General features: G+C 37.0%; 1 protein-coding gene across 2 annotated transcripts in view; it reads right to left on the bottom strand.

Moving 5' to 3' along the window:
• The window catches only part of LOC127629267 (rho guanine nucleotide exchange factor 6-like), a 54296-nt gene that overhangs the window by 24071 nt on the left and 7178 nt on the right, over positions 1-23047 (bottom strand). Inside the window, exon 2 of one of the 2 annotated variants that reach the window (XM_052106422.1) lies at positions 12653-12950. In XM_052106422.1, coding sequence (XP_051962382.1) covers positions 12653-12681 — 29 coding nt within the window. In that variant the 5' untranslated portion in view covers positions 12682-12950. The remainder of the gene's footprint in view (positions 1-12652; positions 12951-23047) is intronic. The other variant, XM_052106421.1, reaches the window with a different exon arrangement.

Here is a 23047-nt window from a genome sequence, read left to right as displayed (position 1 = left end):
GTGATTGTGAAATGCACATACATACCTGAGTGAGGCAGCATAATACCTGGGTAAAGCAAAGTGCTAATAGGAGGCTTTTAAGGCACTTATATTGCTGGATGTGATAAGTGTTATTCAATCCATGCTCTGTAATATTGTCCAATATAAATTTTGCTGGTTGTTGTGTGTGAATCCATAATGATCTGGTAACCTGGAGACCAGTATATGCCTGGCCTGGGGACCATGTGTTTATACTGACAGTGCATGGGTTGCCTGGCAACAGCGTGGCAGGGATTGAATTTAGGATGCTCCATAGGGGGACAACTGGCCTCTGAACATCATGTTTCCAGAGCACCATGTCAGCATAAGAAAACTGTATGATAATTGTCTTGAAGAAACTAAGAAGATTACAGAGCAGATAAATCAAGTCTTTATTAATGTAATACATCTTACCCCATTCAGTGGATAATTCTAAAACTAATCTCCTGTGTCTGGCGCTCTTAATCCTGTCAGGCTTCATGTTATGACACACACACACACACACACACACACGCATGCACGTATGCACGCACGCACGCACGCACGCACACACACACACACACACACACACATCACATTTAATAATAAATTCACTGATTTACATTTTTTATTAAGCCTGTCAAAATTATTATTTTGTGTTTGTCCAAAAAAAACAACTGAACCCCAAGATAAGCACATTTGTTAGACCTTGATATTTAGTTTCATCTTTCTTAATGTATGTGAAGAGCTTCCCTTTTACTGTAACTTTACATACATGTGACAACCTGTCTACATTGGGTGCGTCGACACGAACGTTCTAAATCATTTATGTGTTGTTGTTGGTAGTAGTAATGCCAGCGCGTGCAGCACAAAATGGAACGGGACACCCGTTTATTGTCAACGCAATTTGCCGTAATGGACACTTCCATTGTAGACAGCATCATTTTAATTTTAATGTGTTTTATTGCTTTTGAAGCGAGGTGCTGGTGTAGACAGGATGCAAGACTGTTAAATCTAAAGAACACCAGTACAGTACATCTGCATCTTTTGCAAGTAATTTAAATAAATCTATATGTTGACATTGCTAAGTAACATGTAGATCCCACTAGGGTCTTCAGAGTTGAGACAGATTAACAGATAATATTTCAGTAATATCTTTTTAATTACTTCTGAGTATATTATGGTAAAACTGCCCTTGGCCAAAACCCACCATGCTTTAATTGCTTCTCTATTCCCCTTTGAAGTTTGCAAAATGTCAAAACTCACTGCACAAGGACCCAGAGCCCAATCTCTGGGTAGATCCTTTGGCAGCATAGAAGTCTCATTAATATATGTATTGAGCTGCTCCATGGACCAAACTGTCTCTTCTTTTAGTAGATTATGCAGGGTGTTCTTCTGCATGTGCTGACAAACAAAGGAGAAGGCATATTATGCATTAGGGTTAGGTTAGGTTTAGGGTTAGGTTTAGAGTTACCTAAGCCTATTTTACAGAATAAAATAAACAATATAAACACTAATATCAATTAGGTTTTTTAAAATACATATTATCTTACTTGATTGGTCAAGTGGCCCGTGAGATTGTCGGATTTTGGGTCATAAAGGTTACATGTCAATCGGACATAACCATGGTGAAAAAACACCATGAATGACGAGGTGCAAGCAATTAAATTGTATGACCGCACATCAAAATTCTTGCCTTTTGGAAGCAATGGGTTCTGGATGTACCGTAAAGTAAAAAATGTATAAATAAAAAAAGCATGTACAAATGTATGCATTCCAGTAATGTATTTATCTTCAGGCAACTTTTAGGCAATAACATTTTATATTTACCTACATTTGTGTGTTCATGCTTGCTATATTTTGTCAATTTTTTACATCATCTGCATATTTCGGTTAATTGTTGAGCATGCTGTTGAACATGCTCTAAAAGCCTCAATAATAAAGGTATAATGATATAATAAATGTAATTAAAAAACTGTCTTGACTTGACATCACTGTCTATAAGCAGAAAATATGTACAGTAAACAAATCTTGATTTCCTTGATTTTTGGATGAAATGTTTGTGGAAACTGTTTGTGTCACTGGCCATGAATTGTGGCAGAATGATATAAGACTGAATCACATTTGAAATTGTTGACTTTTTACCCACCATTGAAGAACAATGGCCTGTTGCATTCTGAAAGGTGATTTCTGTGTGACTGCTGCTCTTTTGTTTTCTGCAATATTTATCTGAATGCTGCAATGTCTTCAGGTGTCCGCAGTAGGAAAATACCACACCCCTGGTTAAGGCCTGTCGGCTTGCAAATCCACAAGCTGGTTTTATTGTTGTATACTCCTAAAACCCACATTCACAAGATTACATTGTCATATAATCCTTGAATGAGGTAAAGGAAGGCTAAATATACAACCCCAATTCCAAAAGAAATTGTGACAGTATGGAAAATGCTAATATAAACAAAAGGAGTGATTTGTCAATCCTATTCACCCTGTGCTTTATGAAAAGCACTACAAAATTGCTACATCTTTTACCTTGAAAATGTAATTGTATTTTTTAAAATATACATTCATTTAAAATCAGATGATTGGAACATGCCTCAAATAATTTTGAACAGTAGAGTGTTTACCACTGTGTAACAGCACCAATTCTTCTAAATATCACCTATTAAGCATTTGGGCACTGACGACAAATGTTTGTTAAGTTTAGCAAGTGGAATTTCCCTTCATGCATTTATTATGCATGTCTTCAGCCATACAATTGTATGAGGCCTTCATTGTGGTGTTGTGCACTTAAAAATTTCCCGCACATTCTCAACCGAAGACAGGTCAAGACTGCAGGAGGACCAATCTAGCAACCAGACTCTCTGCATATGCAGCCATGCATTTGTAATCCAGGTAGTATAGTATATGATTTGGTCTTGTCCTGTTTGAAAACCACTTGTGAATGTGTGTGATCTCCGATCCCTCAGACGTCTCTGTCTTAAAAAAATAAAATAAATCATCTGTAATGGATATCGTGACATGGGTGCATGAATACTTCTGTAAACCTTTCTGAGTCAACACCATTTGCCACTGCATTCACATATGCAAGTTAAGGCTTTACTATGCAAAGCAGAAGCTATACATCAACACTGTCCAGAAGCACCGCTGACTTGTCTGGGCTCTATCTCATCTGAGATGGAAAGTAGAACAGTGGAATTGAGTTTTATGGTTTTGTGGTTTTTGTCCCAGATGACTTAATACATATTTTTCACTTCTTTAACAGCTTCTCTAAAGAACACACTACCCAGGCTTGTTAACACCTAAGAGAAGACTTCAGGTCTGAGTGAAACAGCATTTTATGCTGATCTTGTTTCAATGCTGGCATACATGTGTTTGAGTATACGCCAGCATTGGCTCTTTTAGTTTTTCTTGGTAAAGGGTACAGGCTTTTTCATCTCTGGTTCAGACACTCTATGAGCCATGCCAGTGTCAGGCTCAACTCTCCCTGGACCAGACACTCTAGGAGCTGTGTTATTGCTAGACTCAACTCTCTCTGATACCGAACCTTGTTGTTCAATGTTCTCTGAAATCAGTACAGACCAGTGTTGGGTAAGTTAATCTAAAAAAGTAATTAATTACTAACTACCAATTACATCTTCTACAGAGTAATTACATTACTGTAATAATTACTATGTCTCAAAGGTAATTGCATTACTTATTACTAATTACCCAGGGTTCAAAAATCCTTATCAACCTCAACCAGATAAAAATACAAGGATAGACATGAAATGGTTCTTTTAATTCTTTCAAATAAATTATTTAAAATCAGATAAATTATTCATAAACTGGCCCAAAATTTAAGGGGGCACTGTTAAATTAGAAAACATATATTTTAACATTAGACGTTAAATTTCGATTTTAAATTCACTATTGTTTTATATTGAATTTGTCTATAGTCTATACAGTATTTAACTAAATTACGTAAGAAGTAACTGTAATTAAATGACTGAAAAATTAAGAGTAATACCGTACTTTACTTTTTCCTAATTAAAAAGTAATTTAATTACAGTAATTAATTATTTAGTAATGCATCACACCCAACGCTGGTATATACTCACCTATTAGGGCTTTAAAGGCTGACACTGGGTTTTCAGGGTTCATATTCTCTGTCTATTGCAGACTACGATATGTGACCTCTTTTAACACAAAAGAACAGGTTTAGAATGCACAACCTCAACCAGCTCAGAAATAGTTTCTTCCCTCATTTGTGGTGTTGTGGGAGAATGGGTTTCAGTTACGTCAGGCTCAAGAACAGTGTTAACACAAGGTCGCAAGTCAACTTTATAGGACCACCCTCAAGGTACTCAACAGTATGTGTGGTACCTTGCATATCTATAACTCTGTATACAGTAGGACCCCATGAATCCTGTCTTTTGTCCCTTCCTAAATGTCTCTGATGCAAGTATACCTGCTGACCCACATCAATCACAGAGCAACAGACCCTGTCATCAAAATGGGCAAGTCTCTCAGCAGCATTGTGTTCGGCGTATTCCCTGGCTTTTTCATGAGCTTCTTTCAATCTGTCTTGGTGAATCACTAACCAATCATGTTTTCTGTCCACAATTTGCTTTGAACAAGCAGTGCATCTACTGGAAGATGCAGGTTTACTCCAAACAGCAAGTAATGTAGTGAGTATCCAGTGGATGCGTGTGGTGTTAAATTATAAGCATAAACCAACTGAGGCTGATAGGATGTGGTGCGGGTTTTCTTTACACATACATCTTACATAGCTCAGCAGTCACCACACTTTCAACATTTCTGCCCTGATCAGAATGTAATCGTTCAGGCACACCATATTTTATGAACCACTCTTTCAGAAGGATCTTGGCAGTGGTATCAGCCTTCTGATCCTGGGTTGGATACACCTGTGTGTAGCCATTGATATTCACCATGATCTTGGTAATTCAAAATTCGATAAAGCATGCCATCCATATTTCTAACACACTTCCAATGCTTTATCAGTTTTAGAACAAACTTTGATAGACCAGATCTCTCACGTGTGGTGGGCTTTTGTTTAAGTTCCAAAAAGGTTCTGAAAGAACTGAGAGTGGGATCTTCAATTAAAAAATCTTCAGTTCAGCTGTTGAATAACCCGGCAGAGTAGGGATACTTCCCTGAGGGTTGCTACTTTTCTCTACACCACACTCTGAAGCTCGAATCTGTATAACCCTACATAACTTTTCTTCAGGGTTCTAAGGCTGTTCCTTTGTTTATTATATTGCAGATGGCAGTACAGTCATCATATTTCACATCCTCAGGAGTGGCAGTGTTGGTTGCCAAGAGAGGGCATCGGCAGCTGCATTATGCCATCCTGGGTTGTATTTCACCTCAAAGATGGCTAATTGAGGTATCTATCTTTACACTATTTCTACAAGCTTGGACATTTTTATATGGCACAGAGGGTTGTTATCTGTTGTAACCACAAACTTGGAACTCAGCAGATCACCACATTTTTCAGAGATAGCCTACTTGAGGGCCAGTAGCTCAAGCTTCATACTACTGTAATTTCTGTAATTCTTTTCTGCTTTACAAAGTCTCCTACTGGCATAAGCTATGACTTTCCTACACTCACCCTGCTGCTGGTATAAGACAGCACACAGGCCTTCACTGCTCACATCAGTCTCCAATGTGAAAGGAAGATTTAAATCTGCATACCCTAACACAGGAGTAGAAGTAAGCTTCTCCTTCAACAGCTCAAATGCTGATTGGCACTCTGATGACCACAAAGCACTAAACTCTCTCTTTGTGGCACCAAACTGCTTGATACACAGATTCACTAAATCATCAAGAGGGCTGGCAATTCTTGAAAAACTCTCAATTAACTTTCTGTCATAACTACATAACCCTAAGAAAAAGCATAATTCCTTAACTGTACTGGTAGTTTTCCATTGCTTGGCCGCTTCAACTTTACCTGGATCAGTATCAATACCTCAAGCTGAGATCTGATGACCTAAGAAAGTTACTCCTTGCGGCAAGAAATGACACTTTTCAGACTGAACTTTGAGACCAGTTTCTTTTAGTCTGGTAAAGACTACCAGCCTCAGCAATCTAAGGGAAAGTGGACGAGTACACTTGTATGTCATCAAGGTACACTAGCATTATCTGAAAAATTAGATCACCCATGGAAGCTTGCATAAGACATTGAAACGTTGAAGGTCCATTGCAAACCCTAGAGAGCATCCGAGAATACACAAAGTAGAGTTATCGTAAATGTAGTGTTATGTCTGTTCCACTCATAGACAGCAACCTGATGATATCAACTAGCTAAAACAATAGAAGAAAATAACTGTGCTCCTTGTAGTGCATCAAAGTATTAATCTATCCTAAGCAGAGGAAACATGTCTCGCTTGGTCTTTGTGTTCAGCTGAATATAATTGACACAAAGCCTGAGGCTGCCATCAGTTTTCCTAACTAGCATGATGGGTGAAGCATAAGCACTAGTCCTTTCTTGGATCTCTCCTTTCTTAAGAACCCGAGGTCTTCATCCACAAGAGCAAAAACATCTACTCGAGAGTACTCCATCAGTATATCACTCAGATTTGTCTGCTGTTCAGAAGTACCACCAATGTGTAGCTTATTGAGAAAATCTTTGGAGCTGTCCTCCAATGACTGACTGCCTTTTTGTTTACGCTAATCTCTTCAATATCAGCAGAAATTCTCTGAAATCTCACCTCACACGTCTCATTGGATTTCACACTCTCAACATGAGACAGTGTACCAAGTCTGGCTCTGGCCTGTAATCAGATATCTTCTGGGGAGTTATTCACAAACTGTACAGGAAACATCAGTTTCTATGAAGACACAAGAGAGGGAACAACAAACAGACCGCCATGTAAACGTGTGTTCACTGGTTTTAAAAGAAAGTCCTGCGAGCCATCATGTAACATATTCTTTCTCCCTTCACCATTACCATTGTAATTGATGAAGCAGGTATGTATACCATGCCTTTTCCAGCTACACAGACTATACTTCGCTTCTCTAGACTGCTGGCACTCTGCATCTGCTGAAATGCTTCCCTCCAATCAGACTAGAAATCTCCACCTAGAGTATTTTCAAACTCTACATGAACCAGTTGTCTACATCGGCTAATGATGTTTATGCCAATGAGGGCTGGTACAGCAGAGGTGTTTTGTGAGTCTTTGACTACTAGAAAACCACACTCTGGTAGGGTAGTACCCATGGTTTCAACCTCCAACTCAAAATAACCATTTAAACCATTGGCAGCTGTAATCTTCAGCCAACCTGCTGTGGACAGCATACCTTCATCCCCATCAGACAGGTGTTTTCTGAAGAAACTCTCAGAAATAGAACTGACTTGGCTTCCTGTATCAAGTAAACAAGAGGCAATTACTCCACTAATCTTTCGATTAGCAACAGGACACTTTCTCACAGCATGCTGGAGTAGTCGGTCAACATGTATCGGTATTGTCTGAGCCAATGGACTACCCTCGCACTGCCTGGCACACAGCAAGCGAGGGTGCAAGTTTCCCTGCTGCATTGACAATTTAGCATTATCTGTGACAGTCTGTTTGTTTTTCTTCACACACCTCCTAGCTATCTGTCCTACACATTACACCAGAAACATATTGGCTGGCCATCATCTGTAAATCTTGGTTGTATCTTGGGTTTACAATGAGCCAAATTTAGTTTCTCAACAGCTTGTATTAGCTCTCCTATAGCTTTTCAGTGTTCTGCCAAAAATTTTTAAACTTCTTCAAAAGTAGTAGGGTTTTTCCTCAGGTATACCAACAGCAGCACACTGAGCTTCTTGTGACACAAGATTTAGGATCTTCTAGTGAGCACATAAGGGCTTCATCTCGCATTTCAAATTGTGTTGACTGTGGCTTGTTTCTCACAAGCTTATGAAGCTCCCTTATAAGGCCTGCTTCCCTAATCCCCTAAATATTTTGATCTCGGATTGCCAAATCCACATTTTATATTGCATTTGATCAGGGCCGGACCTAGGGTTTTGGGGCCCTAAACAAAAATAGTGTATGGGGCTCTACAGGTTTCTAGAAAATTCTAGTTAATTTAGAAAAAATTTACGAAATGTTTCATTGATACGGTTGTGTGTTTTGTTGATTAGAGTAATTGATTGGCAAACAATCTAATAAATGGGGGGGTGGTGGGTGGGGCCCCGAACCAATCACGAGGCCCTAAACAAATGTTTACTTTGTTTATTGGGTCGGGCCGGCCCTGCATTTGATGATTGTTTCAGGATAGAACTTAGAATTTTTGACAAAGCATGAGAGTAAACACAGACATCCTTTTCTTCCATGGTTACGGCTATAGAATGTTTGTAATAACTGAGACACTGCACTTTTCCCGAAAAGCTTCTCTCAGGTACACAAAGAGGACACATGGTCCTTTGGTTAATTTCCCATCCGTAATCTGAATTCTTTTAAGGCTGTAGCCTTTAAGAGGGAGAGTATGAGGTCTAACTGGTCCTCTGTGGTCTGATCTCTAGCATGTAGTACCCTGCTTACTTCATCAATGAACACATCAACATGTCTTCCATCTTTGTTGAAATCACCACTAAATTTTTGTATGTGATGTTCTCTTGACACAGGACCTGGTAGGCTCTTTAATGGTTGAATTCTTGAATCTGTACCTGAACATCATGCATACTATTACCTGCACCATGTTACTCATCAGTGTTTTGTAATGCTGGAGTGTCATCAAAATATTGTGACCTTTTGAAAAGTTCAAATTATCTCAGTTAAACTCAGTTCACTTGTGGGCAAAAGGTCTCTTTATCAGTCTGTAATGTTGAATCCAAAATATATGTTGCCAAATGTCTGTATAATGTACTTATTTTCTTGCTTGTAGATCATCACTGATAGGTGTCAAGCAGTACACCCATGGAAACAGCACCACTCAGGAGCTCTCTCTCTCTCGCCCAAGAGTCTCGTCACGTTGCCATGTCACCTCTGGCCAAAGTCTGTTCACTGGACAACTGCACCAAGGAAGACAGCCTCCACTCTGTGTCCCACAGGCACCTATCTTCACCGCTATCATATTTCAAGAATAAAAAAACGGACCAACAGTCAGATATCCCACTAACAAAAATGTAGCAGGTGGGCTGAAAATAATCACCACAGGACACAAAAATATATTTTGGTGTTTTGAGCTGATGACTGTTTATAAAAAAAGAAGAAAGTTCAGTGGTTGATGGGGCCATATTGTATTAAAGAAAAAGAAAGAAAATTCTTCAGTTCTTGCACGTGTGCACAAACGTGGTCACTCCATTGTGAATGCAATCCATGTGCATCCCAAAGAATTCTCAACCAATGCTCTCACATTCTAACCAGCACAGCTGTTGCAAAACTCTTAACCTGTTGATACGCAATCGCCCACAAGTGGTAGTGATGTCACTCTGCTTTCATTTAATATATCATTTACCATCTATAAATGTAATTAATGTTAACAAATTATACATCTTTTCAAAGGTCTAAGGGTTCAACATTGATATCTGATCTCTTTTTCTGTGTCCATACTCCAGTAAATACAACCATTTAAGTTCAGGTATGTCATTTTCATGGGTTGTGCTCAAAAAGGGGGTGCGTATATACAGGTTAAAGGGGCCACGTCCAATTTATGAACAGAGTTAAATTACATGAAATTTCTCCACTTTGCTACATATATAATGAAAAAAGTTCCAGAGTTAAAAAGTCGTCATGAATAATCATTTTTCCAGAGTAATTAATCGAGGTTATTTCGTAATACTCCGTATTGTATATATCTAATATTTTTCATTGTAAGTTCATAACAAATTAAGTAATATAAATCATACAATGCATAATATTCAAATGTATTTCTATTTGTAGAAATTAACATGAACTAAAATCAACAATTAGTGGTGTAAAAGTATTGTTTATTGTTAATTCGTGTTAACTATTGTTTTAAATAATGTTAATATATACAACCTCATTGTAAAGTGTTACTCCTTTTCTTTTTGTACTATTTCATTTAATTCAATTTTAATGTACTCATCTAGTCACGTTTTTGGCTAGACAAGAGCAACACAGCAAATAATACATATAGTTTTTGTCAAAAAAAATGGAAAAACCACTGATAAAAATTAACAGCTCTGTCTTAAACTACACCTCTAAACATCCATTCCCAAACATCCTTGCCACAGGGTTCTTATTTACTCACATGGAGGCCCTGTTGCTTCACCAGAAGAAGAAGAATAGTCCAGGGCCCCATGGATCTTCAAGATGCTTGTCTCTGTCCCTCTCAACAAATGAGACACTCACTAGTCATTTACACACACCGTCACATACACACACACACACACACACACACACACACACACACACACACACACACACACACACACACACACACACACACACACACACACACACACACACACACACACACACATGTTGTGTTTCCATGTTTTATGGGGACTTTCCATAGACATAATGGTTTTTATACTGTACAAACTTTATATTCTATCCCCTAAACCTAACCCTACCCCTAAACCTAACCCTCACAGAAAACTTTCTGCATTTTTACATTTTCAAAAAACATAATTTAGTATGATTTATAAGCTGTTTTCCTTATGGGGACCGACAAAATGTCCCCACAAGGTCAAAAATTTCGGGTTTTACTATCCTTATGGGGACATTTGGTCCCCACAAAGTGATAAATACACGCTCACACATACACACACACACACACACAAAGATAAACAAAATCTTTGGCAAAATGAACTTTTCAAACAGTTTGTATTATATATGGATTATTATGTGTAATCACATAAAATATAAAAATGAATTCTTATATAATCCTTATACACAGTGGATAGCTAAAGAGAAAAGATTAATTATTGTGAGAGTAGTGAATGATACAAAAGCATGTGCTTTGGGAGGGTCAGATCAGAGTTCAGAATTGGAAGACACCTGATCCAACAAGGTGTTTAATTAATGGCACCTTCTCTGCGATACCCGTGAGTATACACCTGGCTAGACTGAAACCTGTATCATGCTGTTTAGTTTGTTTGCTGGCACTGAGCCACTTTGTAGTATACTGAATATATACAGCAAGGTCTCATGTGCTTTAAAGGCTTAATTCACCCCAAAATTAAAATTATCTAATCATTTTACTCACCCACATACGATTTGTTTGACTTTCTTTCTTCTGCTAAACACAAACAAAGATTTTTAGAAAAATATTTTAGCTCTGTAGGTCTATACAATGCAAGTGAATAGTGGCCAGGCCTTTGAAGCTCCAAAAAAAAAAAAAAAAGAACAAGTCAGCATAAACATAATGTAATTACATTAATGACCAAAATGTAACTCCTTTTACACTGTACATCTTGACAGCCATCTCCTCAGCGATCATGATTTCGAGTTTGATTACATTTTCTATAGTGCCATCTAGTGCTCTGCACATGCCAAGCACTAGGAAGTGTAATCAAGCTTGAAATCATGATTGTGCCTAGAGACAACAATGGCAAGATGTACAGCAAAAAATAGTTATATTTTGGTCTGTTCTCACCCAAAACCGACTTGATCGCTTCAGAAGACATTGATTTAACAACTGGAGTCATATGGTAAGTCATAATACTTTAATGTTGTTTTATCTACTTTTTGGAGCTTCAAAGTCATAGCCACCATTTACTTGCATTGAATAGACCAACAGAGCTGAAATATTCTTCTAAAAATCTTCATTTGTGTTCTGCTGAAGATCGAAAGTCATCGAAAGTCATACTTTCGATCTACTAGAATGACATGAGGGTGTGTAAATTATGAGAGAATTTTCATTTTTGGGTGAACTATCCCTTTAATTGTCCAGACCATCATCTAAAATAGGTCAAAATAAAATGTAAAGTGGAGCGTGCTGCAGTACTAAGCACAGTACAACATCCATGAATCTCTCCCTCATCCCTCTCCCAAGATTACAGTCTCTTTCAGCATTCACAAATTATTTTATTAGTTATTATTAGGAATTACCATCTTGTGGGGACACACACGTTTACATATCTAACCAACTCTTACACAGCTCTCTGGAATACTTGAATCTGATTGGTCAATCATGGAATCCGGCAGTCTGATATTTCTTATTTTATCTTCTACATTAGGATTGCACATCTGGTCATAAATTGATATTTCAATGGCCATCATTCCTACTTCACGTATCACTGCAGTTTCTACAAGTAAGATAATTAAGTCATTTTACCTCAAATCCATATTTCATGTCCATTTATTTATTAGCAATTCAGGTGGAATTCAGTTGTTTCTGGAGACTTTGTCATCTCTTCTTCACATATAATGGCGCAATTTCGACTGATAATTATATAAAGCCCATTTAATTAATGATTTAGCAAGTAGCAGTTAGTTGTCTCTGCTCAGTGTTGGGGTTTGGACCACCCTGTCTGGGTTTATTTTGCGATAATGTTCGTCTGACTGTAAATTATGCCTTGTATACAGTTTATTATAAATTCTACCGACTAACCCTAACCATACCCTAAAATAACACTTTTGCGCAGTTTTAGAATTAAGAAGAAAAACAGTATTTGCTTTATTTATAAATCAATTTCCCAATTAAGGAATCCCCCTGATGTCCACATACTAAAGTTAACCCACACATACACACACTTACACACCTTGCAGGGTTACCTGTTACACATGACATTTGTGCATCTTCTGAGTGATCCGCCTTCTCCTCCTTGTCTCAATATTGTAACAGCATGTAACATCACAGCACAGCCTCAAAACCAGCATTCAATGTACTGCCAATCTTCTTCTTGTATGATTGGTCCTTGTCCTCCATTGCCTGGTGTGAGTCTCTCTGGACCTGCTGTCTGTCCTTTCTCTATCTGGCACCTGGCTCTTCTCCCAGCTCATAGGCTCTACCCAGCTTTCTGAGAACACCACTGTCACTCCCCTTCTACAAGCCTGGATCTATGAAGAAGAACAGGATTTTTTCAATTAGCGCTGTCATAATGAACAGCCCACTAGTGTCCAGCTGACCTCTATAGACCCTGCAATCCCCCCAAAAAAGCAACATCAGTTATGCATAGCTGCTTTTGAACTTGCCATTTATTGTGGTCAATGGAATATAAAACAAGAATTGCTTTGAAAATGACCTTGAAATTGCAGTTTCAAAGAATTATTTGAGCTGTAATACAATCTTTGTACAAAAAATCAGCACTTTGTTGCTCAAAAATGCCAGAATGTATTCTCACCACACTAAATTGTAGCAATCTGGGAGCAACATACTGACTTTTTGTACTTTTTTGAGTTATTTTCTTCAAGAACCTGCATGCTAGGATGTGCATGTTATGTTTTTAGATCTTATAGCAAAACAATACATTGAGCATGTGACTAAAACTTTGAATCACTACAGTTTAAACATATGTGACCACAAGTAGAGAGAGACATGCACTTATAAGACCGATAAGATTTTGAAATATATTTAGTAATTATGCATTATAACAAAAGGAGAATTACTCTAGGAAATGAATGCCAGTGATTCCAACCCCTTGGGTTTAACGTCATTCATTATCAATTGTCTTACAGATTATCGTTTTGGCATTACAGTAATTCGAGAATAGTTTTTCAACCACAATCATTTGTATGCATTGATGCCTACAAATCTCTTCTCTCTTAAGCTATTGTGTGCAATTAGTTGTAAACAAAACATATCCAGCCCTACTCATTCTCCCTGTCTTATGTTATTCTATGACATGAATACTCCTAATTTCAAAACAGATTAATGTCCCATAAAATATCTTAGTGAGTCATTTGAATTGCATAACTTGTAAAAAAGTATACAGCTTAAGGCCATCTCTCTGGTTTAGGGTGAATAAATAATTGTGTTGTCATGAACACAACACAAAGGTAAAACTTCAAACAAAGGACAAACCCTCAATAAAGGCCTCACAAATATCTAACCCAAACACACCTGTCTCCATGCAATAACCAATTGTTAGGAAGATAGACATTAAACAGTCCTTGATAGAACATGCTCTTGTTCACATTCTAATTGTCTGTAACCTATTGTGTTGTAGGCTACTAATCCACAACAACAGAAGAAAACCTCAGGGAGAGACTGTGAGAGAGGGAAAGAGAGAGATAGCGATTTAGTCAATTTAGTTGTTCTGACTGGTCACAATTTACAATTTACATTGACGTTTTTGGTGTTAGTCAGAGGACATGATTTAAATTGTAGTATTTTGAACTAATAATGCTTAATGTGACACCATCAGATACAAATAAATAATCTTTTGCCCTTGCTACAGTATACAGATCACCCGGGCTGAATTCTGATATCTTTGATGAATCAGATATAGTGGTTACTGTGGAAAGATCTTAAATTGTTGGTGACTTCAACATTCACATAGAAAATGAAAATGGCATATTGGGATTAGCATTTATCGATATTCTCAACTCTCTTGGAGTCAGAATAAATGTGACAGGACCAACTCATTGAAATAATCATACGCTAGATTTTATTATCATATTGAGTTGATGTTGATACTATAGAAATTCTGCCGCAGAGCGATGACATCTCAGATCATTACCTCGTCTCTTGTATGCTGTAATCAGCTAATGTTACTCAATCTACACCACGCTATCATTCAGGTAGAACTGTTCTTTTGACCACTAAAGATAGATTCACTAATAATCTTCCAGTTCTGTTTCATATACTCAGTAAGCCACAAAGTCTAGAAGAACTTGATGAAATAACATAAAATTTAAATACAGTCTTCTATAGCACTCTTAATAATGCGGCCCCCCTTCGATTAAAGCAAATAAAAGAAAAAAGCCCTGCACCATGGTACAATGATCACACTCTCAAGAGAGCAGCCTGGAAAATGGAGCACAAGAGGAAGAATAAAAAATGATAGGTATTTGGAACGTGTGGAAGGATAGTGTCTGTAGAAGGGGTGTTACGAATTACAAATAATCACGTTACTGTAATTAACTACTTTTTCTCAAGAATTGTACTTTTGTAAGTAGTTTAAAAATGGTATACTTTTACTTGAGTACATTTTAAGTGCTGTAGCTGTACTTTTAATGCGCTATTTTCCCACCGTCTCTTTTCACTACTTCCCTGTCCTGATTTTATTTTTATCTATCAACATGATTGACTAGGTAGAGTCTTGTGACTCCCGTCAAATCAAATCACAGGTAAAAAACTTGAATGGCAGCTGCAGATCTAGCGCCAACTGTTATGGATTTGGAGATTGCCTCAAGCACAGTTTACAGCTGAACATCACAGCTGCACTTGAAAGGGATTTTTGCAGTGAAAAAGGCCAATTGCTTGATCATGCCATGTGAGTTTAACTTGCTCAAGCCATATTTCAGCATTTATCCTGCCTCTACTTTAGGTAAATTTCATATTTCTGCTCACTAGATTCTGTGTCTATAATGTAGCCTATAAATTAACTTTCGATGATAAACTTTTGAGAAATGTTCTATTCTTAGCCTATATTCTACATCTAGAACAGGGGTGTTCATTACATTGATCATGACAGCAAGACAACCACTGGTTGGTTGATCTAGATAAAATATAAAAGATTGACTTTTTATTTCCTGATGTTTGTAGCTGCTCGATTTTGATTGACAGGTGGCTAATGTTTGAGCGCAATTGCGGGTTCGCACCTAAAAGTTAAAATACACTTTATAATTCTGCCAATGCCCATTTTGATGAGGCATTAATGTAAACGCAGTCTTTTTGGCTGAAAGTGAACGTATGTGTTATGTATACCCTGTCTTGTTTTTCCGTTGCCCTTTGTTTGTCATTTTTGTCACTTTTGTAGTTCCTTAGTTTTCACTTTTGGCACCCTTGTAACTCCATAGTCTTGTTTTCCCTCGTGTTCACTGTTCATTGTTTTCACCTGCCCTTGTTAATTTGTCATTTGCTTCTGTTAATCACCTTGTCATCTAGTTTGTGTTCTGGTTGTACATTGGCCCCTTTGTCACACATTCTTGTATTTAAACCCTGTCTGTTTGTTCAGTCTCTGTCAGTCGTTGTTTGGTATGGTTGTCTGTTGTTATGTTGTCAGCCTGGTATGTCTCCCCTGCCCGTGTTTTTCTAGTTTTGTGTTTGTTTCCCCATTGAGGGTTTTTCCTTTCTGTTGGTTTTTTTTAAATAAAGTTTAACTGCATTTGGATCCGCACCTCCTCGTCTGCCTGATTCATTACAGTATGCTGTTGGACATATCAGATGTTGGACTTGAAGTGTACATGTAACCGAATTGAGCACTGTTTAGTAGGCGATGTCATATAAAGACTATTAATCAAACAACCAATCACTACTTTTGGATGAATAACTTGAGTAGAGAAAAAAGTGTTCATTTGTATAATAAATGACCAAATACATTAAAATATTTTTTTACAAAATAGCCACAAAACATTAAAAAATTTGCGTGTAAACATGATTTTATTGATAAAATCACTTACTAACCTTTTCTGTGTAAAGTTATAGCCAATTTTACAATTTTGTTGCCATGACGATGCAATGTTATAGCAATTTTAAAATGTTGTTGCCATGACGATGTAATGTCAACAAACCTTAAAATGAAAAATGTACAGCTCAAATAATAGTTGCTTTTATAAAAAGTGCTTTTATAAAATTATAAGCTTCACATTTCTGCCTTTAAACCATCCAAAAATTGTCTCTATTCACTTCCATTGTAAGTGCCTCGCTGTTTCCTTGATTTTTGCTTTATTTAAAGAAAAGGAGGGATGAGTCTAAAAACATTTTTGTGGTAATCAACATTATGCCACAAATGCTGTTGATTGAGCTCAACTTGTATTGAACTTGCAATATTCCTTTAATAACTCTCAATTTAAAACAGTCTGAGCTCGAACCCTGATGTCTTGCATTTGCGATGCTCAATCACTTGAATGTAGATACAGATTTTTCTCTGTTCTGTGTCTAGAGGTGCAGTATTAGTTCTAGTCAGTTCCCACATATCCTGAATTTCAGGGTGCCTCCCAGAAAGTGTAAAAATGACTGCACTTCTTAATAACTGACTCTGGAAGACACACCGAGACACCAGTGGCAGTTAACTGTAATCCCACTCCTGACATTCATTTGACATTTTCCCTTAAATAGGCACAACACAATCCAGTTTCTGCTAGTTTTTTATTGTTTAAAAAAGATCCTCTCCAATTCTCCTGGATGGAAAATTGTATAAACAGAAAATCAACAACACTGTTGATGTATAAGAAATAATGATAAAAAAAAAAAAAAAAAAAGAAATATATATATATATATATATATATATATATATATATATATATATATATATATATATATATATATATATATGTAAGTAGATAATTAGTTAATAATTAGCACACACACACACACACACACACATATATATATATATATATATATATATATATATATATATATATATATATATATATATATTATATATATTATATATATATATATATATATATATATATATATATATATATATATATATATATATATATATAAAATCTTTAAATTATGACTTGTAGTTATGCATACGGCTGGTTTCAGCCACGCCTTGCCAGTAGACTGTAATATGATAGACACTGTGTACAGAGTGGTGTGTAGGTGGACAAAGAAAACAGGTTTGTTTTACAGCCATGTAACTCCCCTGGCTCACCATCTGCTTAGAGCGCACGTGTGTGAGAGAGATAGAGCGAGATACTGTGTAACAGGTAGGACCTGGGGCAAGGTACAGTAGCAATATTTTTTGGGGACAATCCCGTCTCGCTCTCAACAACTCAGTCATAAATCAGGAAGAACTAAACAGTACATGGGCATCATAAACCCAGGACTTGCTGTCTTGGCAATGGTTTGGTCTCCCACTCACAATAACATTGTCATCCATTGGAGTGTGGAAGAGTAAAGGTGGGGAAAACAATATATTTCCATGCTTAACTATAGGTGAACGAGGAATGTCATATTGTTGTCAAATCATGCACCAATAACTTGTTTGATAGTCACCATAAATTAATTAATTTGGGTATTAGGCAGGGAGATGGCGGTGACAGTGTTATTCATGATAAAGAGGAGCATTAATAAACAAGAAATGCAATTTTTTAAATTTTCAAATTCAACTTTTGTACCCAGAAATATCAAAAACACTCGATTTGAGATTGAGTGGTAAAATAATAATGCAGTTCCCCATCAGTGAGTACTAGACTCACCTCAGAAGTATGTCACAGCAGTTTAAACATGTGTTCATCTTGACAGCCCATTCCAGTTAATTGGCAAACCAAGGTTAACCTCACCCTCTGTTGGTTGGAATCTAGTTTGACTGCATCCGAGCATGCACAGACCAGTGATGGAATTCTGCACAACGTTTCTGGCAATGTGGAATTCTCTTGTGATGTCACGCGATGGTAGGATGTTCTGCTGTCTTTAGGTTTAGGTTGTCCATGTAAATTTAACTCACTCTGACATTCACAAACCTGTATTTTGCTAGAATGTCTACAGTTTAGTTGGTTTTTGTTTTCCACCCCACCTCAATGTGTTCACATTTCTTTGTTTGATGATGTGGATTTTCAATTGCTTCTGAAATGTCATTTAGTGGAAAGGGGATTGAAGTGCCTGCAGTGTAAATGGTATATACCACAGTATTTATAACCCATAATGGTAACACATATTTATAAACCAAAATGGTAACACTTTATATTAATGTTCCCTTTGTTGAGTTTAAAAATGGGTTTATTAATTACTAATATGTCATTTATAAAGACATAATTATTAATTGAAAACAACTTAATTTGCCATGTTAAATTATAGTAATACCAGTCTTTATAAACCATAAAGGCAACACTTTACATTAACGTTCCCTTAGTTAAGGATTTAAAAAGTAGTTAATTACTGACTAATAGGTCATTTATAAATGCATCATAAATCATTGATATGCCTAAATTGATGACTTTCATGCAATACATGCCAAATAGTGAGCCATTTTACCTCACATGTTATAAATGGTTACTAACACTTATTCAACATTAGTTGCAAATGCACCTTAATGTAAATGGACACATATGAAGCATTTATTAAGCAGTTGCCAACATTAGAAACATTCATTTCTATTTTCTGTGAGTGAGCATGAAGATAAGATTAAGATTCAACTTTATTGTCATTGTGCAGAGTACAGGCACAGAGCCAATGAAATGCAGTTGTTTTTGCATATCCCAACTAAGCTGGGGTTAGAGCGCAGGGTCAGCCATGAAACAGTGCCCTTGGAGCAGACAGGGTCAAGGGCTTTGCTCAAGAGCCCACCAGTGGTATATTGACGGTGCTAGGCTTGAACCCCCGAACTTTCGGTCAGTAACCCAGAGCCTTAACCGCTGAGCTACCACTGAAGACCTGAAAAGTGAATTTGCAGGGTACTTTATTAACTAGGCCATTCTTTTCTTTTTTTCTTCCCCAATTTCACATGCCCAATTTCCAATGCGTGCTATGTCCTCGTCGTGGCATAGTGACTTGCCTTAATCCTGGTGGCGGATGACAAATCTCAGTTGCCTCCGCAATCAGTGCATCTTATGCAATCCGTGCATCTTATGCAATCCGTGCATCTTATCTCATGGCTTGTGAGTGCATTACCACGCTATTCTCTGCAGCATCCATGCACAACACACCATGTGCCCCACCGAGAGCGAGAACCACATTATAGCGACCACGAGGAGGTTAACCCAACGTGACTCTCACTCCCACCCTAGCAACCAGGCCAATTGGTTGCTTAGGAAGCCTGACTGGAGTCACTCAGCATGCCCTGGATTGGAACTTGTGACTCAAGAAGCTCGAGTAGCATTCTTTTGACATCAACATGCCAAGGAAAGTGATAGCACAAGTGAATCAAGACATTACATTAATTAATAGAAATGCAATAGAACTGTTGCAAAATGACATACTCCCTCCTTTAAATCACAATTTTGGCTTTAATCTGTTATGGCTGCATTGTGACATAAATCACCAATAATGGCATTTTGTTTTTGAATAATATGTATTAATATGTATATTTAATGAGTATTTAAAAAGCTGACAATTTGGCAAGTATTGCATGAAAGTAACCCTTTTTATTCATGTTGTTATAACTGCAGATCAACAACTTAATTACTAGTCATTAATGAACCCCTTTATAAACCCTTAAGAAAGGGAACATTACTGTAACATATTATCACAATAATGCACAAATAAATAGTAATGAAACTACAGATACAGTTCTTAAATTCATTTGCACTTTTTTAAAGACACTAAAAGATACTGAAGTAAAAAAACAAGATCTTCGAATTGGAAAAAAATGTTTACCCAACCTAAAAACATTTTCTCTGCAATGTTTCTACTTTAAAGAGTCTATCACCTGAGCATTTGGCAACATTTCAAATCATGTCTGTTGTATCTCGTCCTCCACTATGAATTATGATTATGGATTGCACTCAACAGAATCTCTCCCTGAAGCTATGTGAGTTTTCACAAAACTTTTAATTAAAATACATGAAATTCTGTTGACGTAATAGGATGAAATACAGGTGTGTATGCATCTTTTTAATACATAGTATATTATAATATAAAAGTATTAATATATTAGTAATGTTATTAAGCATTGCAGATTTAATATGAGCATTGGCCATCACTGTGAATCAGAACTGGAGAATAAAAGCTCCTTTGAAAATCCTCCACACAGTTATTTTTAGTTGCTGCACTTCTACTCTAACGGATGACATAAAAGGTCTTGCTATGTCATAGATTAAGACCACAAAACAAAATAGAATTGTCTGAGCTGGGTGCCAACAGCTGCATTATAGGAGCAGACAAAACCCTCTGTGATAGACTAATATTTCTCAGATAACAGAAGTGCTAAATAAAGGGCCTTTGTCTTGATTTTGCATCAGAACTTTAAAGAATCAAACGAGAGCCATTATGATCATTTTTACATAAGAACTTTAATCAATTATATATTCATTCACATGAGCATTTGTAGAGCACATACACAAGGTACAAAAAGGTAAAAGGTATGCATTTCTATTACATATCATTGTCCATGCACCCAAATACGATAGGGGTCTCATTGGCAGTGTGCTTTCTACAGCAACACAATGAGGTTCTGGCAGAACAGGGTAAAATGAGGTAGTTAAAAAGGAGCTCTGTTCACATGTAACTAGATCTGCCCTTCTCTGAGGCCAGGCATTCCGGTCAACCCACCAACGAGTCACATGAACACAATGACCAGGCCAAAAGCAGAGCCAAGCCAAGATTACTGACAGCCATTAACATACACCTTACCTGACCGCTAAAAACACACCTGACTGATTTGATATCATCTAAAGAAATGTCTCAGACATACTCAATTGAAGTCTGAAGTGTTTTTGTCCTTTACCTTTCAACACATAATAATTGATCTTTTTTTTATATCAGTTTTATTGCTCAAATCAACATATTTACAAACCTTCCATAAGTAAACAAAAGCACAACTAGATGGCTGGAAGCCATTCAACATTACACAGTGAATACATGTGAAATTAAGTTACCATGGCAACACTGGAGGATCGTTCTGTTGGGCAATCAGCAAGTGACAAAAATCCTTTTATCATGCCTATTTCTGATCTAGCTTTCATACTTGCTCTTGAATATACTCTTTGTATTAATATGCATATTATCTCAACAGTCTCACACCTCAACATTTACAGTGGCTAAAGTGTCTAAATACTCACTTTATACATACTTTAAAATGGTATGAATGTATTTGCATGATCAAAACATTAAACCAAATGGCATTTATTTTAAAGCTTGCAAAAACACACTTTTCGGCAAAACTTAAAAGTTTATAACTGTAAAAAGATTATTAATAAAAAAATAATAGATGTATTGTTCAACATTTAGACAAAAGTGTTCTGCCACTTTATGGTTATCAAACGTAATAGTAACATGTACAAAGTTATCTCAGATGCCACTTGGTTTAATATTTTGTTATATAATGCAATGACTATTCATACATTTAATTGTGTCACATTTGTGACTTAAGTGTCCAAATATTCTTGAGACCCCATGAAACATCTTTATACATGGAGGAAACACACATAAAACATACTTTTCTTGCAGATTTAGTGCAGAAACTCTGACTCAAGACACATGGAAGAGAATTGCCAAAAATCATCAGTCTTCCAGTGTTGGGTTCACAGTTCCTTATAAAATTACAAACACATATAAATATATTGCCCATTAATAACACATATATTGCTTTGCCCTGCTGTTAAAGACAGAACATGAGTCACGGCTTGAGTGAAAACTGTTGGAGCATAGGCAACAGTTTTTTGCATCATAACGATGGTACTTGATAAAAGACATGACTTGATAGGAACATCATTTGCATATGTGAATGGGCAAATGACATCTATGACAGATTTTTCCCCCAGTTACTACATTCTTTTACAACACAGACAGAGAAGTCATGAATTTCAAGAGGTTCATTTGGACAGCTGGGACAAGATGACATTGGCGTGTGATGGACGGCATTACCAGACAGTATTAGACACAAATTATTAGATCCAACCATGTCTGGTAAGACGCCCGTCAACAGGCCTGACTCTTTGATAGAGGTCTGCAACCTGACGCGTTCACGATTGGACCTGAGAACCTGATGGGTTACGGGCCAGGTTTGGGTCAGTTTTTCAAGTAGGACTTTGGTTTCAGGTTTGTAATTAATGAAAAAAATAAACAGGCTTACCAAACTTGTTTCGCGCACGCGCTTTCAATCACAGACACGTGCAAATGGATAAGTTAGGGCCCGTTCACACCGAATGTGTTTTTGCGCACATCTGATCGGTTTTCCCAATGTTTAAACACATGCTGGATGAATGTCTTTGACATTTGCACCACGCCTCACTTTTTCATCAGTGTCTCATGCAGGACTTTTAAACACCAAGTCAAGTTGAAGATAAAGACACCCCCACTCTGTTTCATTCTTTGTGCTGCATATAGATTGTTTTAAGCGCAGTTGTTACACAGATTCAACATTCTAAACAAGTTC

The sequence above is a fragment of the Xyrauchen texanus genome, chromosome 35 (genome assembly GCF_025860055.1).
Source record: "Xyrauchen texanus isolate HMW12.3.18 chromosome 35, RBS_HiC_50CHRs, whole genome shotgun sequence".
Taxonomy (NCBI): Eukaryota; Metazoa; Chordata; class Actinopteri; order Cypriniformes; family Catostomidae; genus Xyrauchen; species Xyrauchen texanus.
Note: the sequence above shows the minus strand (reverse complement) of the source record. Positions and strands in the feature narration are given on the sequence as shown.